Source organism: Symphalangus syndactylus, chromosome 22 (genome assembly GCF_028878055.3).
Source record: "Symphalangus syndactylus isolate Jambi chromosome 22, NHGRI_mSymSyn1-v2.1_pri, whole genome shotgun sequence".
In the NCBI taxonomy this organism is placed as follows: Eukaryota; Metazoa; Chordata; class Mammalia; order Primates; family Hylobatidae; genus Symphalangus; species Symphalangus syndactylus.
Window position 1 is genome coordinate 34,574,322 of NC_072444.2, and position 21,125 is coordinate 34,595,446.

Below are 21,125 nucleotides of genomic sequence, written 5' to 3' on the forward strand. Positions count from 1 at the left end.
GGGGGCTGGGAGGGGCCAGGTGAGGGGTAGGAACAGTCAGGGAGCCCGGCAGGAGGAGTGCCCAGCATAGCCCCAAAGCTGCTGGGGCTGGGCAGGGCAGAAACTGCCAAGGAGTCCCAGAGCCCTAAGTGGCATCTGGCGAGCGCCCCTGACTCTGATCTCTGTAGACCCCACTCCTTCCGTGAGGGTGGCAGCCACTCCAGGGCCCAGCGGGGCCGAGGGAGAGGCAAGTGGCCTGGGCCCATGGGGCACTGGGCACAGCCAGGTGTGGCACGAGGGTGCCTGGGCGGCTGCTGCCACCACGTGGCCGACTTTGAGGTCGCAGAGCCCGGGGTCCAGGCAGGAAAGCCCCTCAGCTGACCCCAGGGCCCTGGCCCAGGCTCCTGAGGCCCAAGTGAGCCACCTGGACTTTGTCACTTCGCCTCTGGTTTCTTGGTTAAGGAGCTTGAGTTCCCCGCCTTTTGTAAAGAAACGGTGGTGGCGATGGCGGATTTCAAGCTTTATTTACTCCTGGAGTGGTCCTGGGAGGAGAGGCGGCTCCGCAGAGCCGGAAACGGGGGCGGGAGCTGTTGGGTGTAGCCGGGAGGAGGCAGGGCTGGGGCGGGCCGGGCAGCCATCGGGGTAACGGAGGGGGCTCCGGCCCAGGGGCTGCCTGGACGGGAAAGGGGACACGGGCGGGGCTCCCCCACCTGGGCCCCCACCCTCACGCCAGGCCCCCCTGTGCGGTGCAGGACGAAGGAACCCTGGCCTCAGCTTCCCTACAGGCTGGGATCAGGGACCCTGGTGTTCCGACTGTTTCGGAAGGGGGCGGCCTCACTGCAGAGGTCTGGAGGCGGGGCCGGGGCGGAGGCGGGCCCTGGATGGGCGAGGGCGGAGCTTGCGCTCACTTCCGCCTGGCGCGGGCTTGGATGGAGGCGGCGCGGAGGCCGCGGCTGGGGCTGAGCCGTCGGAGGCCGCCTCCGGCGGGCGGGTGAGGCCGGGGGCTAGGCAGGGGCGCGGCCGGTTTTCCCGCTCCCACGTGCTTCCCGGCGCCCCCGCGGGCCTCCCGCTCTCTTCTACCCCTGGGGAGGGCTCCCCGCCCCCAGGCCCGGCCCCCACGCCCGTCGCCCCACCCCGCGCCGCCATTCAGCGCCCGCCTTGAGCCCCCACCCCACCCCGAGCTTCCCCCGAGCTTCCCCCGCGCCGCCCCAGGCCCTCCCGCGCCTCTCCCATCATCGCGTCTCCCCTGAGCACCCCCCATCTAACCCTCTATCTTCCCCAGGCCCTCCGCAATCTCCCCAACCATCGCCTCTTCCCGCTGAGGACGCCACATTTCCACCCACCCCCACCGCCCCTCTGCCCCTAGTACCCCTCATCTCCCCACTGTCTGCCCCAGCAGCCCTTCCCCCAACCCTGCCCGCCACCTCCCCCACCATCGAATTTCCCTCTAGTACCCCCCATCTCCCCGATCTCTCTGCCCCAGGCCCTCCCGGGTCTCCCCCACCATAGCGTTTCCCCCGCTGAGTACCCCCTGTTTCCCTTCTCTGTCTGCCCCAGGCCTTCTGGCAGCCGCCCCTGGTTTCTCCTGGGGGGTGATGAGCGGGAACGGCTCTGGGCCGAGCTGCTGCGCACGGTGAGCCCAGAGCTGATCCTGGACCACGAGGTGCCTCCACTGCCCGCCTTCCCTGGACAGGTGTGCACACCGGGCCCATCGTAGCGGTGGAGGGGTTTCCAGGGCGGGAGCCACCGCTGGGCAAGGCCCAACAACTCTGTGTTGCAGGAGCCCAGGTGCGGCCCGGAGCCCACTGAAGTCTTCACTGTCGGACCCAAGACCTTTTCCTGGACACCCTTTCCGCCGGACCTGTGGGGTCCGGGCCGCTCCTACCGGCTGCTTCGCGGGACAGGAGGGCACCTGGAATCCCCCGCCAGGTCCCTGCCACAGCGCCCGGCACCTGATCCCTGCAGGGCCCCCAAGGTGGAGCAGCAGCCGTCTGTGGAGGGTGCCGCGGCCCTGCGCAGCTGCCCCATGTGCCAGAAGGAGTTCGCCCCCAGGTGAGTGGGTCACCCCTGCGCCCCGCCCGATTATCCATCCGTGTTTGGAAACCACAGCTGTTTAGAAGGTCAAGAGGTGGCGGAGCTCAGCGCTGGCTTTTAAAGCCCTGTTTCACACGTGGAAAGGTGGCCCAGTGCTGTGGCCTGGCATGTCCAGGTGGCTGTCTGTCACGGGTCTGGGGTCCACCTGCTTTCCGTGCTCTGGGGGCAGGGCAGGCTGGGGGCCCACAGGCAACACAGAAGGAAGGCTGGGATCACTGGCCCCGGGTCCACCTGGCCGTCCTGGAAGCTGGTGGCACCAGCGTCCCCAGGCCCAGAGCACGGGAACACCTTCCTGAGAGTGGGTCATGGGTTTTAAAAATGAAGATCATCCTTTTTGTTAGGAGATGCTTTTTCTTTTTCTTTTTTTTTTTTTTTGAGACGGAGTCTCGCTCTGTCGCCCAGGCTGGAGTGCAGTGGCGCGATCTCGGCTCACTGCAAGCTCCGCCTCCCCGGTTCACGCCATTCTCCTGCCTCAGCCTCTCCGAGTAGCTGGGACTACAGGCGCCCGCCACCACGCCCGGCTAATTTTTTGTATTTTTTAGTAGAGACGGGGTTTCACCGTGGTCTCGATCTCCTGACCTCGTGATCCGCCCGCCTGGGCCTCCCAAAGTGCTGAGATTACAAGCGTGAGCCACCGCGCCCAGCAGGAGATGCTTTTTCTTATTTTTGAAGCCCAATGTATATTTTTATATATTTTTTAAGTAAAGGGGAATGGAACCCAGTTTTGCTAAGAAGATAACCCAAACTGTCCAGTGCCTGGCCTCGTGTCTGGCGACCTCTGGGCCCTCGGCGTCCGGAGCAGGTACTGGGGCTGGGGTGGTGTGAATGATGCTGGTTCGTAACTTTTGGTTGAGTTAATGGGTGGCAGGTTTCAGGTCTTATATGGCCTGGAGACCAGGTCCTTCAGTCATGCTTGATGCCCCTGGTCTTCTAGAAGCAAAAACAGCTCGGGAATGCGAAGGGACTGGAGTCCAAAGTTAGCAGCCAACAATGACAACAACAACAAAAGAAAAGGCCGGGCGCGGTGGCTCACGCCTGTAATCCCAGCACTTTGGGAGGCCGAGGCGGGCGGATCACGAGGTCAAGAGTTTGAGACCAGGAGTTTGAGGTCAATATAGTGAAACCCCATCTCTACCAAAAATGTAAAAAATTAGCCAGGCGTGTTGGTGGGCGCCTGTAGTCCCAGCTACTCGGGAGGCTGAGGCAGGAGAATCGCTTGAACCCGGGAGGCGGAGGTTGCAGTGAGCTGAGATCGAGCCACTGTACTTCAGCCTGGGCAACAGAGTGAGACTCCGTCTCAAAAAAAAAAAAAGAAAAACACAAAATGACTGAATTAGTTATCACAATCTGCAGCAGAAAACCTGTACAGGCAGTTCTTCCGGCGAGCCAGCACTCATCCAGAGAGGAGAAATGCCCTGGAAACAGGCTTCTCCAAAATGGGGCGCTTTATGGAAGCAAGCCCTTCAGGGCCTGGGGTTGGGGTGAGCCCCACGGCACCCCCAGCACCCCACCTGCACGTCACACATGAACAGCACAGGGAGGGGCCTGGTGACGCATGAGTGGGGCTTGGTGGGTGAGCAGTGCAAGGGGCCAGGGCCCAGGACAAAGCGCCCCAGGCCTCCCGTCAGTGCCCAGAGCCTGCAGCAGGACCAGAGCCTTTTTCAGAAACATTTCCAGGTCCAGCCGTTGCTGCATATGCCTCTTCCTGGGACTGGCGTTTTGTGATGGTCGTAAACTACAGTGCTGTCCCATATGCTAATTCAGCTGAGGCAGGGGATTTTTTTTTAAATAGTGAAGACTTCTTGATTCCTACCCATCAAAAGAAATCCAGGGGGCTGGGCACGGTTGCTCACACCTGTAATCCCGGCACTTTGGGAGGCTGAGGCAGGTGGGTTGCTGGAGCCCAGGAGATTGAGACCAGCCTGGGCAACATAGCAAGATCCCATCTTTACACGCCTGGGCGTGGTGGCGTGTGCCTGTGGTCCTAGCTACTCTGGAGGCTGAAGTGGGAGGATTCCCTTGAGCCAGGAATTGGAGGCTGTAGTGAATTATGATTGCACCACTGCACTCCAGACTGGGTGACAGGGTAAGACCCTGAATCTAAAAAAAAATAAAAAAAGTCCACGGACAGAAGGTACTGTTGGGAGCCCTGGGGAGAAATCCATGCTCTTGGCTGAAGCTCTGAGATCCTTGTTGCTGTCAGGGCGCTGCCCCCGCCCCCCGGGGAGGGGCTTTTGTCTTTGCATCGCCTGCTTTTCCAGATAGTCTAAAAAAAGACTCCTGAAGACAAGGACGTTCACGAGGAAAAAGTTGCCGTTTTGAGCTTTTTAAACAGTTGCTGAAAGCTTGGCAGACTGCCTCGATTTTTCCTAAGTAGGTGTCAATGAAGTCAGGTCCAGGCCTTGGTGTGTCTGGAATGCTTCAAGCACATTCAAACACTTGATTGTAAGGGAGAGCTGGTACTTTGGAACCGGAACTCACCCGAGGCTGTGGCCACGGCATGGGCAGGCTAGCTGCGGGACAAGCCCCATCTCTTTGGGAACAAGGGTTTGCACAGCCACCCTGGGATGCCCTGGGACCCCTGACCGCACAGGACTCCAGCAGGGAGGCTGCCTGGATTGGAGGGTCTGGTCTAACAGCCGGACTTGGTCTTGAACTGTCGCCCTGTCCCGCAAGGCGCCTGCTGAGCCCGGAGCCCTGGCAGAGGCGGGTCTGAGGAGTGGAGCTGCCGGGAGCCCTCCCATTTCTCATGGCCTTGGTGTTCTCTGGGTCACCCAGAAGACCGTCAAATGCTGGATTTGACAAACTATGTAGAATGTTCTTTGTGTCTTTAAGATCCTCTTGGCCGGGCGCGGTGGCTCACGCTTGTAATCCCAGCACTTTGGGAGGCCGAGGCGGGCGGATCACGAGGTCAGGAGATCGAGACCACGGTGAAAGCCTGTCTCTACTAAAAAAAAAAATACAAAGAATTAGCCGGGCGTGGTGGCGGGCGCCTGTAGTCCCAGCTACTCAGAGAGGCTGAGGCGGGAGAATGGCGTGAACCCGGGAGGCGGAGCTTGCAGTGAGCCGAGATCACGCCCCTGTGCTCCAGCCTGGGTGACAGAGCGAGACTCCGTCTCAAAAAAAAAAAATCCTCTTGTGGTCCTATTTGGACATTTTGTGCATTTTCAGACACCTGTGGGCCACGTGGGTGGATGGGAAGCCGGGCACCTGGTGAGGGGTGAGGCTGTTGAGAGGCGGAGCTGCGTTTTGTCTCTGTTGATGCGGCAAGGCTCTGGGTTGGTCATTGGGATTTTTTTTTTTTTTTTTGAGACGGAGTCTCGCTCTGTCGCCCAGGCTGGAGTGCAGTGGCATGATCTCGGCTCACTGCAACATCTGCCTCCCGGGTCCAAGCGATTCTCCTGCCTCAGCCTCCTGAGTAGCTGGGATTACAGGCACCACCATGCCTGGCTAATTTTTGTATTTTTAGTAGAGACGGGGTTTTACCATGTTGGTCAGGCTGGTCTTGAACTGACCTCACGTGATCCGCCCACCTCGGCCTCCCAAAGTGCTGGGATTACAGGTGTGAGCCACCGCGCCTGGCTGGTCGTTGGGATTTTAACAGCCCTGAGGCCCCTCACGCTGCCAGGTGCCAGCCCACCCTGCAGCCCTGCTCCCCTGCCCACACGCAGAAGCCCCCAGAGCCTTCTGGACTGAGGTCCCACTGTCCTGCAGCTGGGCTGGCCCGTCCACACTGCAGGGCCTGGTTGTGTCTGCTCAGTAGCCGAAGCCTCACGGACAGGGCAGATCAGGCCGGGACAAAGCTCTTCCACTGCAGGCAGGGGACACTGCCTGGAAACCCCGGGACAAGATGACCTCGGTTCAGATCTTAGGACCTTCTGGCAGCCTCAGAGAAAGCTTGTGGAGGGAGGGGCTGGTTCCCAGGATGGGCAGAAGCTGGAAAGTCTCAGACTGAGTGACCCTCGGGGGCTTCAGAAGGCACTGGGTGGGCTCTGCCAGAATGAGAAGGCAGCTGATGGCCGCTGCAGCCGGCCCCGGGAGTGGGGGTCCAGCTATGGTCTGGAGAGGGGGACTTGAGGGTTGCAGTGGCCACACAGATGGGGCACAGGAGCCACAGGAAGGGACACAGCAGAGCCCAGGGGCAAAACGGCGCTCCGTGGACTGGTCTGAGGGCAGAGGCTGTAGGGGACCGAGGGGCGGTGTGGCTGACAGGTGGACAGAGGGACACGTGTCCTGTGGACTTGGCCGCTCAGTGGGGGTGTGCCCCCAGCAGTGGTGTGTGAGGGATGGTCACTCTGATGGGACACTGACCACTTGGCCTCCAGCAAGATCTAGGCCCAAGTCTAGGCTGAAGCTGCCCACTCAGCCCCGGGACATCGTCCCCAGCAGCTCTGCTGAGCCCGCCAGCTCCGGCACTCTCGGGGAGTCATGGCCGGAACTCGACTGTCCTGGCTTCCAGGGGCCACGCCTTGGCCAGGCCTGGTGATGGTCATTTCCAGCCGCTCCAGTTGAGCTGATGGGGCCACATGAGGCCGGGGATAGAAGGTGGCTGCGCTCAGACACCCCTCCCGGCCCCACTGGATGCCCAGGACGCTGACCTGCAGGCCTCGGATAGGTTTTCTCCTGCCACCCCTGCCTGGCCGGCCACCATCCCAGCGCCAGCGCCCTCCTGAGAGGTGCAGGGGCCGCGTGGGGCCTCCCAGAGTGGCAGGTTGAGAGCCTGCACGCCGGTGACTGTGTCCTTCTCCGTGGTGAGGCTTGGTCCCTCCTCGTCAAAAACACAAATTCTCTGACGTGAGCTGCACATCCACTGCCCAGCCATGTTTACTTTTCTGCCTCCTGTAGACGCAGCGGCGGCGGCTCTCCCTGGCAGGCCACCCGCCGTCCTGCCTTTTCTCCGGGTCAGGCCGCCTGTCCACCGGCTCCCTTGGTCTGCTGGGCTCCACGATGAGCGCGTTCTCAAGCTGAGCAGGCGCCAAAATCCCATAGAGGGGCTTGTTCAGACACAGCTTCCCCACCCCCAGCTCGGACGCAGGGGCCTGGCTGAGAACCTCTGGCCTGGCGTGGCCTCCTCATGGGCAGAGTGTGGAGACACCACTGGCGGTTAATGTGGTCTGCCGGGCGCATTAGCCCCTGGGGTGGCCCCAGCCCTTGTTTCTGACCAGCCGGATCCTCTCCAGCGGCAGGAGCAGAGAGGGCCCGGAGGTCCAGACGGTGCTCTCTGCGGCCAGCATGCCGCGGAGGTGGCCGAGTGATTGTGACTCCTCCCTTGCAGGCTGACCCAGCTGGATGTTGACAGCCACCTGGCACAGTGCTTGGCTGAAAGCACAGAAGATGTGATATGGTGAGCGCCATCCTGAGAGCCCTGCGCAGTGTGTGATGCCCGGACACGCTCTCCCCCGCCAGAAGCCCCGCCTCTCGGCTCCCCCGCATGCGCATTAAAGCAGGGCGGGCGCCTGTCTGTCTCTCCTGTTGTGTTGAAACATCTGCTTCTCTTCTTTCTGACGTTTGGTTTAGGGCAGATTCACTGCAGTGAAATCAGAACCAGACACAGCCCCAGGCGGGTAAGCTGACCCCTTTCACCTGGCGCCCCCACTGTGGACAGCGGATGGGCTGAGGGTAGCTCGTTTTCCTAATTTTGTGGACAGGCGTGGTTAGCTCATGTGCAGTCACGGTTTTTGTTTTTTTTTTGAGACAGGGTCTTGCTCTGTCGCCCAGGCTGGAGTGCAGTGGTGCAGTCACGGCTCATTGCAGCCTCAGACTCCTGGGCTTGATGCGCCTCCCACCTCAGCCTCCTGAATAGCTGGGACTACAGGTGCGCGTCACCACACCCAGCTACTTTTAGCATTTTTTGTACAGATGGAGGGGTCTTGCTGTGTTGCCCAGGCTGGTCTCAAACTCCTGGGCCCAAGCGATCCTCCTGCCTTGGCTTCCTGAAGTGCTGGGATTACAGGCGGGAGCCACCGCACCCGGTCGGTCGCGTTTTGTTTTGTTTTGTTTTGTTTTTTTGAGATGGAGTCTCTGTCGCCTAGGCTGGAGTGCAGTGGCGGAATCTCGGCTCACTGCAAACTCTTGTCTCCCGGGGTCACGCCATTCTGCCTCAGCCGCCTGAGTAGCTAGGAGTACAGGCACCCGCCACCACGCCCGGCTAATTTTTTGTATTTTTAGTAGAGACGGGGTTTCACCATGTTAGCCAGGATGGTCTCGATCTCCTGACCTCGTGATCCGTCCGCCTCGGCCTCCCAAAGTGCTGGGATTACAAGCGTGAGCCACCGTGCTCCACCATGGGTCGTGTTTTAATTCCCCAAAATGAACTTGCAGCTGCAGCTAGTTATGAAAAGGAAAGGCTCCTGCCACCGTGTGCTTCGGGCTGTGGGCCTGTAACTCCCCAATCCCTAGGTTGAAATCTTCACAAGGCGAGGCCTCTGCCGGGACAGGAGGTCAGGGCGGCGCCTCTCGCTGGGATTAGTGCCCCATAATGGTGACCCCGGGGAGTCCCTTGCTCCTTCTACCATGTGGGACACAGGCCAGAAGAGGGCCGTCCTCTGGAGCGGGAGAGTCTGGTTGAAGCCCCAGGTCTGTGGTCATCTGTTCGGGCTGCGGGAGCTGAGACTCCCCGGGGGGCTCCAGGGCCTCACCATTCGCCAGGGGTTTTGAGGTAGCTTCTCCTGAAATCGGGAGTTTCTGGGGAAGGACAGCAGCAGTGGGCATCTGGTTCACCCAGACCCGTCAGCCACCGTCTGCCTGGGCTCACGGTGTGAGTGGAGCATGGAGAGCAGCATCTTCAGGGAGCTTCCTGTCCACTGCTGTTCAGCCCCCAGGTTCTGGAGAGCCGGGCTCTGCAGGCTCAGCCCTGACCCCCGTTTGTGGTGGCCGAGGGAACAGATCTGGGGGCAGACGTGGTGTGAACACCCAAGATGAACACCCAGACGTCTGTATTTTCCTTTCAATCATGGCCTTAGATAGGCCGCAAAAAACATGGAGCCATAAATGCAGATCACTAAGGGAAAGAAAATGCTACACACTGATTCCAACCCTAGGGTGTTCCGGAAAAGGCAACACCGTGAGGACCAAAAACATCAGAGGGTGCAGGGGCAAGGAAGGCACAGGCGGAGCACAGGTGGTCTCCAGGGCGTGGGCTCCTCTGCATGGCCCCACGGTGGTGAATCCACACTGTCACGCGCCTGTCCACACCCACGGGACCGATGGTGCCCTGGGCGAGCTCGGCGGGAACTCTGGGCTTGGGGCGATGACAAGGGCAGGCCCAGCAGCTGTGAGCAGTGTGCCCTGTGGTGGGGGAGGCTGGGCAGGGGCATGGGGACTCTGCTGCACCTTCTGCTCATTTTGCTGGGAGCCTAAAATTGCTCTGATACAGGCCTACTTAAGAAAATGGCTTCAGGCCGGGCGCGGTGGCTCACGCCTGTAATCCCAGAACTTTGGGAAGCCGAGACAGGTGGATCACCTGAGGTCAGGAGTTCAAGACCAGCCTGGCAAACATGGTGAAACCCCGTCTCTACTAAAAATACAAAAATTAGCCGGGTGTGGGGTAGGTGCCTGTAATCCCAGCTACTGGGGAGGCTGAGGCAGGAGAATTGCTTAAACCCAGAAGGTGGAGGTTGCAGTGAGCCAAGATCTCGCCACTGCACTCCAGCCTAGGCGACAGAGCGAGACTCTGTATCAAAAAAAAAAAAAAAAAAAAAAAAATGGCTTCAAAAACCTTTGCTTCTTGGAAACACCTACTTTTAATGAAAATAATAATGTGAACATTTTCATTAAAGTCTTTAATGGATGTGCAAGACTTTGACCCTGGCCGTCGAGGGTGAGTGTCACCCACGGGAGAGCCGGCCAGCCACGGGCTCCATGGGCAGTTGCCCCGCCCCGCGCCCACACAGGCCCACCGTGCAGCCCCCAAGTCACCGGAGTTTTCAGGAACCACTTTCAAAAGACACACCGTCGTGACCGGAGCCATTGGCAAATATCAGGATTTTTCAAACCACACTTCAGTACATCCTTCACTTTAATTTATAAAACAAATTACTGAATATAAAAGTCTCTCCTCTGATGAGCACAACATTACTCACACATTGTGTACAAGAACAGCCAAACGGGTAACCGGCAAGCTATTGGCAACACGGCAGTATTTAGGTAAGTGCCTTAAATATTTAACAAATCAAGGAGGCTCATGAAAAGCAGTTCGCTTGTTAACCACTTCCGGGATACACTGGGGGTCTCCCACTCAAGGTGGGGGTCCCGGCAGCCCCGCTCCCCCGGCAGGTGTGACTTCAGTGGCCGCACCTGGCCACCTGGGCATCCCCACGCTGGTCTGGGACACCTGTGTGAGACCCAGGTCGGCTCCTGGACTCTGCCCTGGGGTTTCTAACTTGCCGTCTTTGGAGTTGAGTCTCAACAGCTAAGGTTGGGAGTGTGGCTGAAACCCGTCTCCACATTCCACCTAGAAGCCTAAGCTGGGGGACGGGCAGGTGTCCAGGGTCTCGGGCCGGGGGGACGGGCTGGCAGTATGCCCAGCACTGGCATTCTTGTCCTAGCACCTGGGGCTTGGGTGTGAATCCACCATGTCGTGCTGAGCGCCAGGCACGGAGCGGCACCCTGAGAAACCTGAGTGTGTAGGGTGGGCTACGCTCACCTGCTGGGTATGACCTTGAGGCAAGGCAAGGCGCGACACAGACCTCCTAACTTGCGGTTTTCCCTATCTTCCCCAAGCCACCAGCTGCACAGTGGGGTGGAGCGGCCTGAGTCATGGAGGCCTGGGGTCTCTGCGCCTGGCCAAGAGGGCTGCGTGGCAATTTCCACACCTGTGCACCAGGCCCCACTCAGAGGCATGAGGTGGTGTGACCCCCTCTCCCAGGGAGCTCAAAAGACGCTCTGCCCCACCTGACACCTGGCAGCTGGCAGACCTGCCTCTAGGAAGCCTCAGCTCTGGACAGCTGTGCCTTCACCTGAGGGGTGGGAGGACGGAGAGCGCGGGTGCGTTCCTGGGGGCAGGAGGTCCGCGCCGCTGGGAAGAGTGCCTGTGTTTCTGGGTGTCTGTGTTTCTGGGTGCCTGTGTTTCTAGATGTCTGTAGGGTCATCGTTTTGAACTTTAAGGCTGGGTCTGTCACACATACGTCTTTCATTTTCCCTAACTCAGTGCTGTGTGACAGATAAGAATATTTTCCAAAAATCAAATGTGTCGCACGAGGCATCGTGCAGGCACTGCTTAGTGTGGTCAGAAATGGATTTGTGCAGATTTAGTGTTCAGTTTTTTCTTTTTTGGTCTATTGTGCTTTGGTGAGCCACGTTTTAGAATCTCTCTGATCCAATTTCCCCCATCGGTCCAGTGAGCTGGCTGGCCCAGCTGCCATCTGCTTGAGGTGTCACTTCACCCTAGACCACAGCGGCTGGGCACACGCTCTGCAGGAAGAACAACAGGAACTTACCGGGGTTTTTAGGAAACGGTGCGAGTTTGTACAATTCTTGATTGCGGTGTGTCCCCACAGGCACTTAAACTCCCGCCCCCACCTGTGTCCTGCTGGCTCCTAAACTGCCCCCCTACGTGTGGGTTGCATCTGAGACGTGGGGCAGGCGCCACTCACGGAAAAAAGGCATCAGAGGAGCTTCCACATCATCGGAACATTTTATTCCTCAGGACGCTACACGCTCACTTTCCTGGCGGAGCAGGTCAGTGCATCGAGTTCTGTTTCCGTGGAAAATGTGCACCTTGGAAACTGCATGACAGCCCCCTCGGCAGAGTCCCCGCGGGTCCGCCGCAATGCAGGCACAGCAGCAAGTTCCTCCAGCACGAAGCTGGCCTGCCCGGGCCCAGGTGTGAGGGACTGTTCTGCTCCCAGCAGCGCCTGCCGACGCTTCCCTCCGCAGTCTTGGCGCAAGCGTGTCCCTGGCCGCCCTCGGAGCCGTGCCCAGCCTGGCATGCATATGCGGTGGTTAAGGATACAGTTAAAGGGTCAATCACGCGTGTCCACGACAGAGATGCACGCGGCCTCACACCGACTCCTCGGTGGACAGCAATAATGGGTTGATATACTCAAAGCCTTCGAACTCCGACTGGTCGATTCTCTTTATGGCATCCCTGTGGGCAAAGGTGGCAGGGGGTGGGGGGGTGACCGTGTGTTCATTCCCTTGGGGGAAGTGGAGTCACGTTCGCATAAGAATCCTCCCCTAAGGCCCACTGGAGAGATGATGCCAGGCGGGCGGGACTCAAGGGCAGGCCGGGTCACCAGCTGCCATGGTGCCAGCCTGCCATGGGGCTGCCCAAGGGGTGCTCCAGGGTCCCCGCACCCAGTGGGACTTACTCATCGTCTGGGGTCAGCTGCACGGGCTCGCTGGTGAACTGTGTGTCAAAGTTGTCCAGACCGTAGTCGTCCGTGATCTGTGGCTGGAATGGAGGGAGCGCCTGCTTCTTCTCCAGCTTGGAAAAACAATACGAGAAGGGTCAGCTCCGCACAGGCGTCATCCCTGCCAGATTGAGTGTTTTGCATGCACTTGAATCACAAAATGAAACAGTAAGAAACTCAGCATTTCAATCTGCCTAGTATTTGAATGCGAAGTGTTTTTTCTTACAACACAAAATCTAGAAAATATCCAAAGTCAGAAAAATTGTCCAGCTGAGAAATGCCAGAAGTGTCAGCCATGCTGGCCACACGTGGGACAGAGCAGGATCCCCAGTCACCTATGTGAGGCCACCCCCTTCCTGGGGGTCCTTGTTCAGAGGGGCACCAACACTAACTGGCTGAACAGGCCGCCTCATGACGTTTTGGAACCCTGACCATAAAGGTGCAGGACGTGGCCACAGCACCCTGCCTTTGCTGGCACTGCACGGACCCGTCTGTCAGGAGCCTCCTGCCGGCCCATTGCTGCCTATCCAGGCATCGACTTCAGAATCTCAGGTGCTGCTTGGCAGGAAAATGCCCAGCAGGTGGGCCTGGGCCTTGGCTCAAGGCTCACTTCTGGCCGCTGCTTACTGGGCCTTGGTGATGTGCCTGTGCCGGGGAGGGCAGAACGCTGGTGCCTGGCACAGGTGCCACAACACATACGGGTGAGGACATTGAAAGCCCCTCAGTTCCCCTGACTCATGGCCACTTGTCCCAGTGACACAGCCATGCTCTCCCACTCACCCACAATAGGGTCTGAATGTGCCCCACAGATTCACGGTGAGAAACTCATTCCCCAGAGCAACAGTGTAGGGAGGTGGGACCCGATGAGAGCTCCGCCCTCACAGATGGATTCCTGTAGCTGTCAAGACAGCTTGAGCATGGATTCCTCTCTGCCTTCTGCCATGTGGACACGTGGCCTTCCTCCCCTCTCCCCTCTCTCCTCTGGGGAATGCGATGTTGGGGCGCCATCTTGGAAGCAGAGATCCGGCCTCACCAGACACCAAGCCTGCGGGCACCATGACCCTGGACTCCCAGCCTGCACAGTTGGGAAAGACCTCTGCTCCCTGGAAATTACCCAGGCTCAGGTATTCTGTTACAGCAGCACCAAGAGACATTCGCTCGCTCACTCCCTCACTCTCTATCCCACTCCCATTCGTCCTCTCACTCCCTCTCTATCCCACTCCCATTCGCCCTCTCACTCCCTCTCTATCCCACTCCCATTCCCCCTCACTCCCTCACTCTCTATCCCACTCCCATTCGCCCTCTCACTCCCTCACTCTCTATCCCACTCCCATTCACCCTCTCACTCCCTCACTCTCTATCCCACTCCATTTACCCTCTCACTCCCTCTCTATCCCACTCCCATTCACCCTCTCACTCCCTCACTCTCTATCCCACTCCATTTACCCTCTCACTCCCTCTCTATCCCACTCCCATTCGCCCTCTCGCTCCCTCACTCTCTATCCCACTCCATTTACCCTCTCACTCCCTCTCTATCCCACTCCCATTCACCCTCACTCCCTCACTCTCTATCCCACTCCCATTCACCCTCTCACTCCCTCACTCTCTATCCCACTCCCATTCACCCTCTCACTCCCTCACTCTCTTTTTTTTGTTTTTTGAGATGGAGTCTCACTCTGTCGCCCAGGCTGGAGTGCAGTGGCGCAATCTCGGCTCACTGCAAGCTCTGCCTCCCGGGTTCACGCCATTCTCCTGCCTCAGCCTCTCTTTGAGTAGCTGGGACTACAGGTGCCCACCACCACGCCCGGCTAATTTTTTTGTATTTTTAGTAGAGACGGGGTTTCACCGTGGTCTCGATCTCCTGACCTCATGATCCGCCCACCTCGGCCTCCCAAAGTGCTGGGATTACAAGCGTGAGCCACCGCGCCCGGCCCTCACTCCCTCACTCTCTATCCCACTCCCATTCACCCTCTCACTCCCTCTCTATCCTGCTCCCATTCGCCCTCTCACTCCCTCACTCTCTGTCCCACTCCCATTCACCCTCTCACTCCCTCACTCTAACCCACTCCCATTCACCCTCTCACTCCCTCTCTATCCAACTCCCATTCACCCCCTCACTCCCTCTCTATCCAACTCCCATTCACCCTCTCACTCCCTCGCTAACCCACTCCCATTCACTCACTCACTCTCTAGCCCACTTTTTTTTTGAGACGGAGTCTCGCTCTGTTGCCCAGGCTGGAGTACAGTGGCGCGATCTCAGCTCACTGCAACCTCTGACTCCCTGGTTCAAGCTATTCTCCTGCCTCAGTCTCCTGAGTAGCTGGGACTACAGGCACGCACCACCATGCCCAGCTAATTTTGTTTGTTGTTTTTGTTTTTGTTTTGAGACAGAGACTGGCTCCGTCTCCCAGGCTGAAGTGCAGTGGCGCGATCTCAGCTCACTGCAAGCTCCACCTCCCAGGTTCACACCATTCTCCCACCTCAGCCTTCCGAGTAGCTGGGACTACAGGCATCCACCACCACGCCTGGCTCATTGTTTTTTTATTTTTAGTAGAGACGGGGTTTCACCGTGTTAGCCAGGATGGTCTCGATCTCCTGACCTCGTGATCCACCCGCCTTGGCCTCCCAAAGTGCTGGGATTACAGGCATGAGCCACCGCGCCCGGCCCTCTGTAGCCCACTCATTCACTCACTCCCTCGCTCTCTAACCCACTCCCGCTCACTCATTCACTGGCTCACTCTCTAACCCACTTTCCCTTTCTCATTCCCTTGCTCGTTCTCTAGCCCACCCTCGCACACTCGTTCACTGGCCCACCTCTTAGGTGTGTGCTCCTGTGCCAAGACTGAGATCCAGCTGTCACAACAGGCACCCACTGACCCCAGCCTCGTGGAGCCACCATTCACCAGGCTTCAGGGGAGGACGTCACACGTTGCCCTGCTCCCTTCAGTACCAGCCAGGATAGGGCCGGGTGGGTGCAGCTGGTGAAAAGAAATGCAGCCCCCCAGCCACCCTCCGAGGCCCCCAGCCCCTGCAGACCAAGCTGAACAGCGCAGCTCACAGGCGGATCACAGGGCACCCAGCAGCCGCCTTCCCTCCAGAAGAGCCAAGAAGGCTCCCAAGACCAGAAACGCCCCCAGTGTGGCCGTGCCTGTCCCCAGTGCCCCGCCGGCTGGGGGGCAGCATGCCCAAACAGATGCACCCTGCCCATGATGGCACCACAGGGACTCCCATCCTCAGGACCCTCCAGTCGTGCAAGCTGGAATTGACGGGTTTCTGCCTGTATAGGCATCAGCTTCGGAATCTCAGGTGCTGCTTGGCAGGAAAATGCATGGCAGGAGGGGCTGGGCCTCTGCTCGAGGCTCCTGGGCTCACCCCCCATTCTCCATTGCGGGGCCCAGGGTGGTCAAGAACAGCCACAACAACAACAAAAGCCAAACCGGGAACGGAATCATGGAAAAAACCCTCACAGGCTTTTGGGAACTTACAAAGAAATGCCCACATCCATTCTACTAACATGGCATCTACTAGGACGCCACAAAACAGACAAATCCTTCCACGTAAGGCTGGACACATGTCAGGGCTGTGGCCGTCTCAAAGCTGGGCCACAGGCAGCATCCACGGCCAGTCCACTGGGTGGAGGAGACAGTGCTGGGGAGGAGCCTGAGGAGGGGCCAGGGCTGTCCCCTTAGGCAGAACGGCTCACCTGTGGTATGCGCACAGCAGGGTTGTGGGGACACAAGATGCCCCCTTCATTCATCAGTTACTTGTATTCTTCCTATGAAACACTTCCCGATAAAATGTGAAAAGGGGCATTTTCTCAAGTACTTTCCCTACCTTAGTCCTGTGCTGCTTTACAAGGGTTTAATAAGCAGCAGGGGTGGGAACAGAGCAGGACCCAGCTGGAGCTGGCCCAGGGTCCCCCAGCCCCTGGCCCAGCCTGTTCTCTGCTCCGAGGGCTCGAGATTGCCTCAGTTTCCCTGACAGCATCCCCAGGGGCCAGCGTTACCTCCTCCTGTTGCTCAGAAGCCTTCAGTGCCCATCTCTGCAGCTGGCATGTGGGCTTCAGGTCGGGGCCCATGGTGCCTGACACCTTTTCCCACTGCCGCCCCCCACGCCCAGCCCATGGACGCCCTGGCCTCTCAGAGCAGTGCGTTTGAGTACACGCTGGCCCCAGGTCGGACGCTGTGGCAGTAACACATGCCGCCCCTGTGGCTGCAACCACAGCAGTGACCTGAGATACAACGGGGGCCTGTTCTGTGTCAATGGGCTGGGGGCCCAAGGGCTCTAGTTCTGAAGGGACATCTGAGAAATAGCCTGAGGGAGGTGAGGGCTGGAGCCTGGGGAGGGCACAGCCGTGCAAAGTCCCCATAGTGGGTGCGTGCCTTGTGTGCTGGGGGCCACAGAGGGGCCCCATGAGGCCCGAGTGAAGGGGCTGAGGGGGAGGAGGCTTTTGGACACAGGAGGACACTGCTGTCCGTAGGGCCAGGCAGGATGCTGGTGGCTTGGTGCAGGTGGTGGGGGTGGGGCGGGGAGAAGCAGCAGGATTGGGGGGGCTGGGCTAGGCCCCACACGGCAGAGCATGGTCAGGCACAAGATAGACGAGCCCCACATGTGCTGGGCGGGGCCTGGAGGCGTCCAAGGGGACAGCACGCTGGGGTCCACTTTGGCCATACTAGCCGGCCACATGGAAACATCCTGGAGCCAGTTCTTGGCAATGATGGGGGGAGGTCCCCAAGACCACCCTGCACTGTTGGGGTGATGACTGGTGAGCACCTGGGCTGCCACCGGATGCAGGGCTGGGCCCAGGAGGTAGTGCCCCGGGGGCAGCATGGGACTCCCAAGCTCCTGGTGCCCAAACCACAGGAAACGCCCAGAGAGCCCTGGGGTGGCAGCACAGCAGCGGTCATCTGAGCATCCGAGTCATCTGTGCGTTCGAGTCATCTGTGGATCTGAGTCATCTGTGTGTCCACGTCGTCTGGGTGTCCATGCATCCGAGTTGTCTGTGGATCTGAGTCGTCCGTGCATCCACGTCGTCCGTGCATCCACATCATCCGTGTGTCCACGTCATCTGTGCATCCACGTTGTCTGTGCGTCCACATTGTCTGAGTGTCCACGTCATCCAGGTGTCCGTGCATCCAAGTTGTCTGTGCGTCTGCAGCCAGTCCCCATGCATTTTCATAAACACACTCAGGTCAGCCTTAAAGCCCCACCGAGGATCCACCACTCAAGGCTCCAGCTGGACGCCCCACACCTGCCCTGTGCCACGCAGCTGGGGTGGACAGAGGGGCTCGCGGGTGGCCAGGCCAGGGCACTGCTGCCTTCTATACACTCCAGGCTTGAGAGTTTTACGGCCACACAGGTTGGCCCTGGGTAGTGGGGCTGGCACCAGCCCAGCTGTGGGGCCTGTCCCTCTCCATGAGGTCAGAGCTGTGATCCCCACTTCTGACGGCCTCCACTGCTCCACGTCTCCCATAACCGCCTCCCTCCTGCTCCTACCCCCTGCCCAGACCCAGGCATCTCTCTGTGGGCCTCCTGTCACCTGCCCTCCTCTGCATCTTTCCGTTTTCCCCTCCCTGCCGCCGGCTCCTTGCACAGCACACAACGTGGCTGGGTTCCTCCCACCGAGCTCCCAGGAATGTGCTTGTCACACGTGGGAAAGTCCTGAGGCTCCCACAACACGAAGCATTAGAGTCCTTGCTCCTCCCTGGAGCCTCCCACCAGCAGCCCTGGGCCCGGGGTGGGAGGAGCAAACCATTCCTGGCCCTGAGGCAGAATCTCCCCAGCAACATGGGCAGCAAATGACTCTCAAGAGAAACGGCTGTCACCACGCAAACGTTTCCATCGGGGGAGATGAGTTAGCACAGCACCGCCTGGCCGTGTGGGACACATGGGGTTGGGCAGCAGGTGGTGGCTCAGCTGTTAACCCGCCACCACCTTTCACATCAGTGGGGAGCTGGGACCACACTGGGAAATCCATCACTTCAAATCCCAGACTCTGATATTCACAAGTACACATCACATGAGCCACAAATACTCAGGCTTCGCGGTGCAGCAAGTACCAGGGGTCCTGCAGGAATGGGGACCCTCTTAGAGTGGCAGCCCCAGCCACCAGGCCAGGACGTGCTGTCTGGACCCAGTTCCTTCAGAATGAGCCTGTCCATCACTCAAAGCTCACCCGGGACGGGCCCAGCAACTTCCCCACGGCCTTTGCTCCCACAGCCAAACCGGAGGACTCAGGATATAGGAGCCTTAGGATGTGCCTGGACCGGCGGAGGGTGGGGTCTAGACACGGCCCATGGGAACCCCGACAAGATGAGCGCCACCTCCCAGTGCAGGGGCAAGAAAGACGGATCTGCCCCGCTGACGGGGCCCTCTGCACACACTGCCTCTCTTCTCCAGGGCAGTGTGCAGAGGCCGGGCTCCAGGAGGAAAGCAGGGTTGGGTACCCGGTGCTGGGCCCCAGAGCCACACCCCAGCGGTGGCGACTGCCTAAGCGGTGCTGGTTCAGCTGGGGATAGGCAAGGAGGGGCTGGGGCGGCTTTGCGGTGACTGTGACCCCGTCCCAGCTCTACCCTTGGACACTCGGGGGGTGGGCACCGTGTCCTTTCACCATCCACCCCTGCTGCTCCCACCACCTTCCTCGCAGTCCGTGAAAGAGACCCTGAGTCCACAGGTGGGGACCGAGGCCTCACGCGTGCCCCACTCCCACATGGAAGTGACACCCACCGAGGGACCATTCTCAAGCTGTGCCCACTACAGCCATGGAACTAAGTCCAGCACAGACTGAGGGGGCCCCCAAAGGGACCAGAAAGCAGCCGCTGCAGGAACAGGTGGCCCCCCTGAAAGGCTAGACCGAGACCACCGGACCTGCAACGGCGCCCTGAGCATGCACCCAAGAGAAATGAACACGTGTCCACACAGAAGCGGGGTTCACAGGTGTTCATGGCAGCACAATTCATAATGGCCAGAAAGTGGAGGCCACCCGATGTCCACTGAGGATGGATGCAGAGGTACGGTCTCCACGCAGTGGACGCAGTGGGTGGGGTTCGGTGCAGGAAGGAGGCAGCGCCACGTGCTACTGTGTGGGTGCGCCTTGTGGAGACAATGCTGAGAGGAGAGGGCAGGCATGAAAGGCCACGGTGTGCCCAGGTCCATTTCCATGACATGTCCAGAACAGGCAGAGCCACAGAGCCTGGTGGAGCAGCCACTGCAGGGTGTGGGGAGAGGCAGGAGTGGGTTCAGGTCTTCTCTGGGTACAGGGTGATGAAAATGATCGCGATGATGTCATATAACTCTGGGATTGCTCAAAACCACTGAGTTGTGGACGTTGGGTGAATGGGAGGAGGACCTTCCTTCTGCCAAGGTCACATGGAGGTGGTGGTGACCCCACACCAACCCTGCTGAGGCCAGCTAAAGCAATCTGGCCAAAACAGCCACACTTCTTCCTAAAAGCCTAAGAGCTGATGGGTGGCAAGGAAACAGCAGAGGCAGGGCCGGCGGTCGGTGGCAGAGGCAGGGCCGGCGGTCAATGGCAAGCCCTTCGCAGGCCTCTCAGGCCGGGATGGAAGTCACAACACAGCCTGCAGCAGCCAGGAAGAAGCAAGGTGATGGGAAGCCGCCCCCGTGGCAGCCACGGGGGTGATTCTGCAGTGGTGGGACCCAGGTGGGAAGCCAGGGCCGCTGACTACCTTCCGAGAGAGAGCCCGCGGCAAGTGTGTGCCGGAGGTCACCTGGCGTGCTTGCTGCAGGGACGCAGACCTCTCCCAGCTGGAGGCCAAGGGTGGCTTCATGGTCCCCTTGAGTTCCGGCTTGGGCAGGGTTGGACTCACACTCAGATTAGACAGTGCTCTGAAGAGAAGGGGCCCATCACTCCGCAGGCAGCCATCTGTCCTCATCTGTCCACTCCCGATAAAACAAGAGTGGTTGAGAGACAAGATCAGGGGCCCGGCTGACATCGAGGCTGCACCCAGGATCCGGCTCTCCTTGGATCCCATGGTGCTGGTGGGCCCCATACAGTGGTGGGCTTGGAAGAGAGAGGGTGGGAAAGGCACGGGGGAGACTGAGCTGAGACGGGCGAGGGGAGGTGGCTGGGAGTGGGGATGTTGGCTCCTCATGTAATTCTACTAAGCACCTGCCACAGGCTCAGCCGGGTGGTACCTGGACCTGAGCGTGTGTGTGGACCGGAGGGGTTCTGCGGGCCAGAGACAGGAGGATGCCACCACTAACACCAGCTAGGCCAGGTGTGGCCTGAGATAGACAGGGGAACGCCACCACTAACCCCGCTAGGCCAGGGGTGCCTGAGCCAGAGACAAGGGGACGCCACCTCTAAGCCTGGCTTGGCAGGCACCTGGGCCAGAGACAAGAAAACACCACCTCTAACCTCAGCTTGGCAGATGCCTGGGCCAGAGACAAGGGGACGCCACCTCTAACCTCAGCTTGGCAGGTGCCTGGGCCAGAGACAAGGGGACGCCACCTCTAACCCCGGCCTGGGCATGAGGATGATTGATGGTTAGAACCAAAGGCAGATCTCTTCTCCCTTATGCTACCAGAGGCATAAATTTAAATGAAGAATTTGCGAAGGTGATTCTGTAGCAGGTGCCTATGCTCAGAACATTTCTAAGTGTGTGCATCTGACAACCGCACGACAGAGAATGGCCCCATCCTAGTTTGGCGGCAGTCCAGCTGGGCTCTGGAAGGGCT

The 21,125-nt window shown here is 59.4% G+C and overlaps 2 protein-coding genes across 23 annotated transcripts in view; one reads left to right on the forward strand and one right to left on the reverse strand.

Moving 5' to 3' along the window:
• Positions 1 to 596: 596 nt before the first annotated feature.
• Positions 597 to 11,589, forward strand: LOC129471831 (Fanconi anemia core complex-associated protein 20). 7 transcript variants are annotated; one of them, XM_063632082.1, is made up of 6 exons: positions 719 to 970; positions 1,537 to 1,672; positions 1,760 to 2,031; positions 7,349 to 7,417; positions 7,591 to 7,637; positions 9,449 to 9,567. In XM_063632082.1, the coding sequence occupies exons 1-5, from the start codon at positions 861 to 863 to the stop codon at positions 7,607 to 7,609; spliced, it is 606 nt and encodes a 201-aa protein (XP_063488152.1). In that variant the 5' UTR covers positions 719 to 860; the 3' UTR covers positions 7,610 to 7,637; positions 9,449 to 9,567. The 7 variants fall into 7 exon arrangements, 5 of the variants coding, with proteins under 5 accessions (XP_055116760.1, XP_055116762.1, XP_055116758.1 ...); XM_055260784.2 differs by lacking the exon at positions 9,449 to 9,567 and adding an exon at positions 9,852 to 9,987 and having other exon boundaries at positions 720 to 970; XM_055260785.2 differs by lacking the exons at positions 7,591 to 7,637; positions 9,449 to 9,567 and having other exon boundaries at positions 597 to 970; positions 7,349 to 7,556.
• A 99-nt stretch (positions 11,590 to 11,688) lies between these two features.
• The window catches only part of PRKCZ (protein kinase C zeta), a 133,521-nt gene continuing 124,084 nt past the window's right edge, over positions 11,689 to 21,125 (reverse strand). For 15 of the 16 annotated variants that reach the window (XM_055260765.2, XM_055260766.1, XM_055260772.2 and 12 more), the window contains 2 exons: positions 12,384 to 12,499; positions 11,689 to 12,160 (listed from right to left, as the gene is read on the reverse strand). In XM_055260765.2, coding sequence (XP_055116740.1) covers positions 12,073 to 12,160; positions 12,384 to 12,499 — 204 coding nt within the window. In that variant the 3' untranslated portion in view covers positions 11,689 to 12,072. Of the gene's footprint in view, positions 12,161 to 12,383; positions 12,500 to 13,797; positions 20,006 to 21,125 lie in introns of those variants that run through there. The other variant, XM_063632071.1, reaches the window with a different exon arrangement.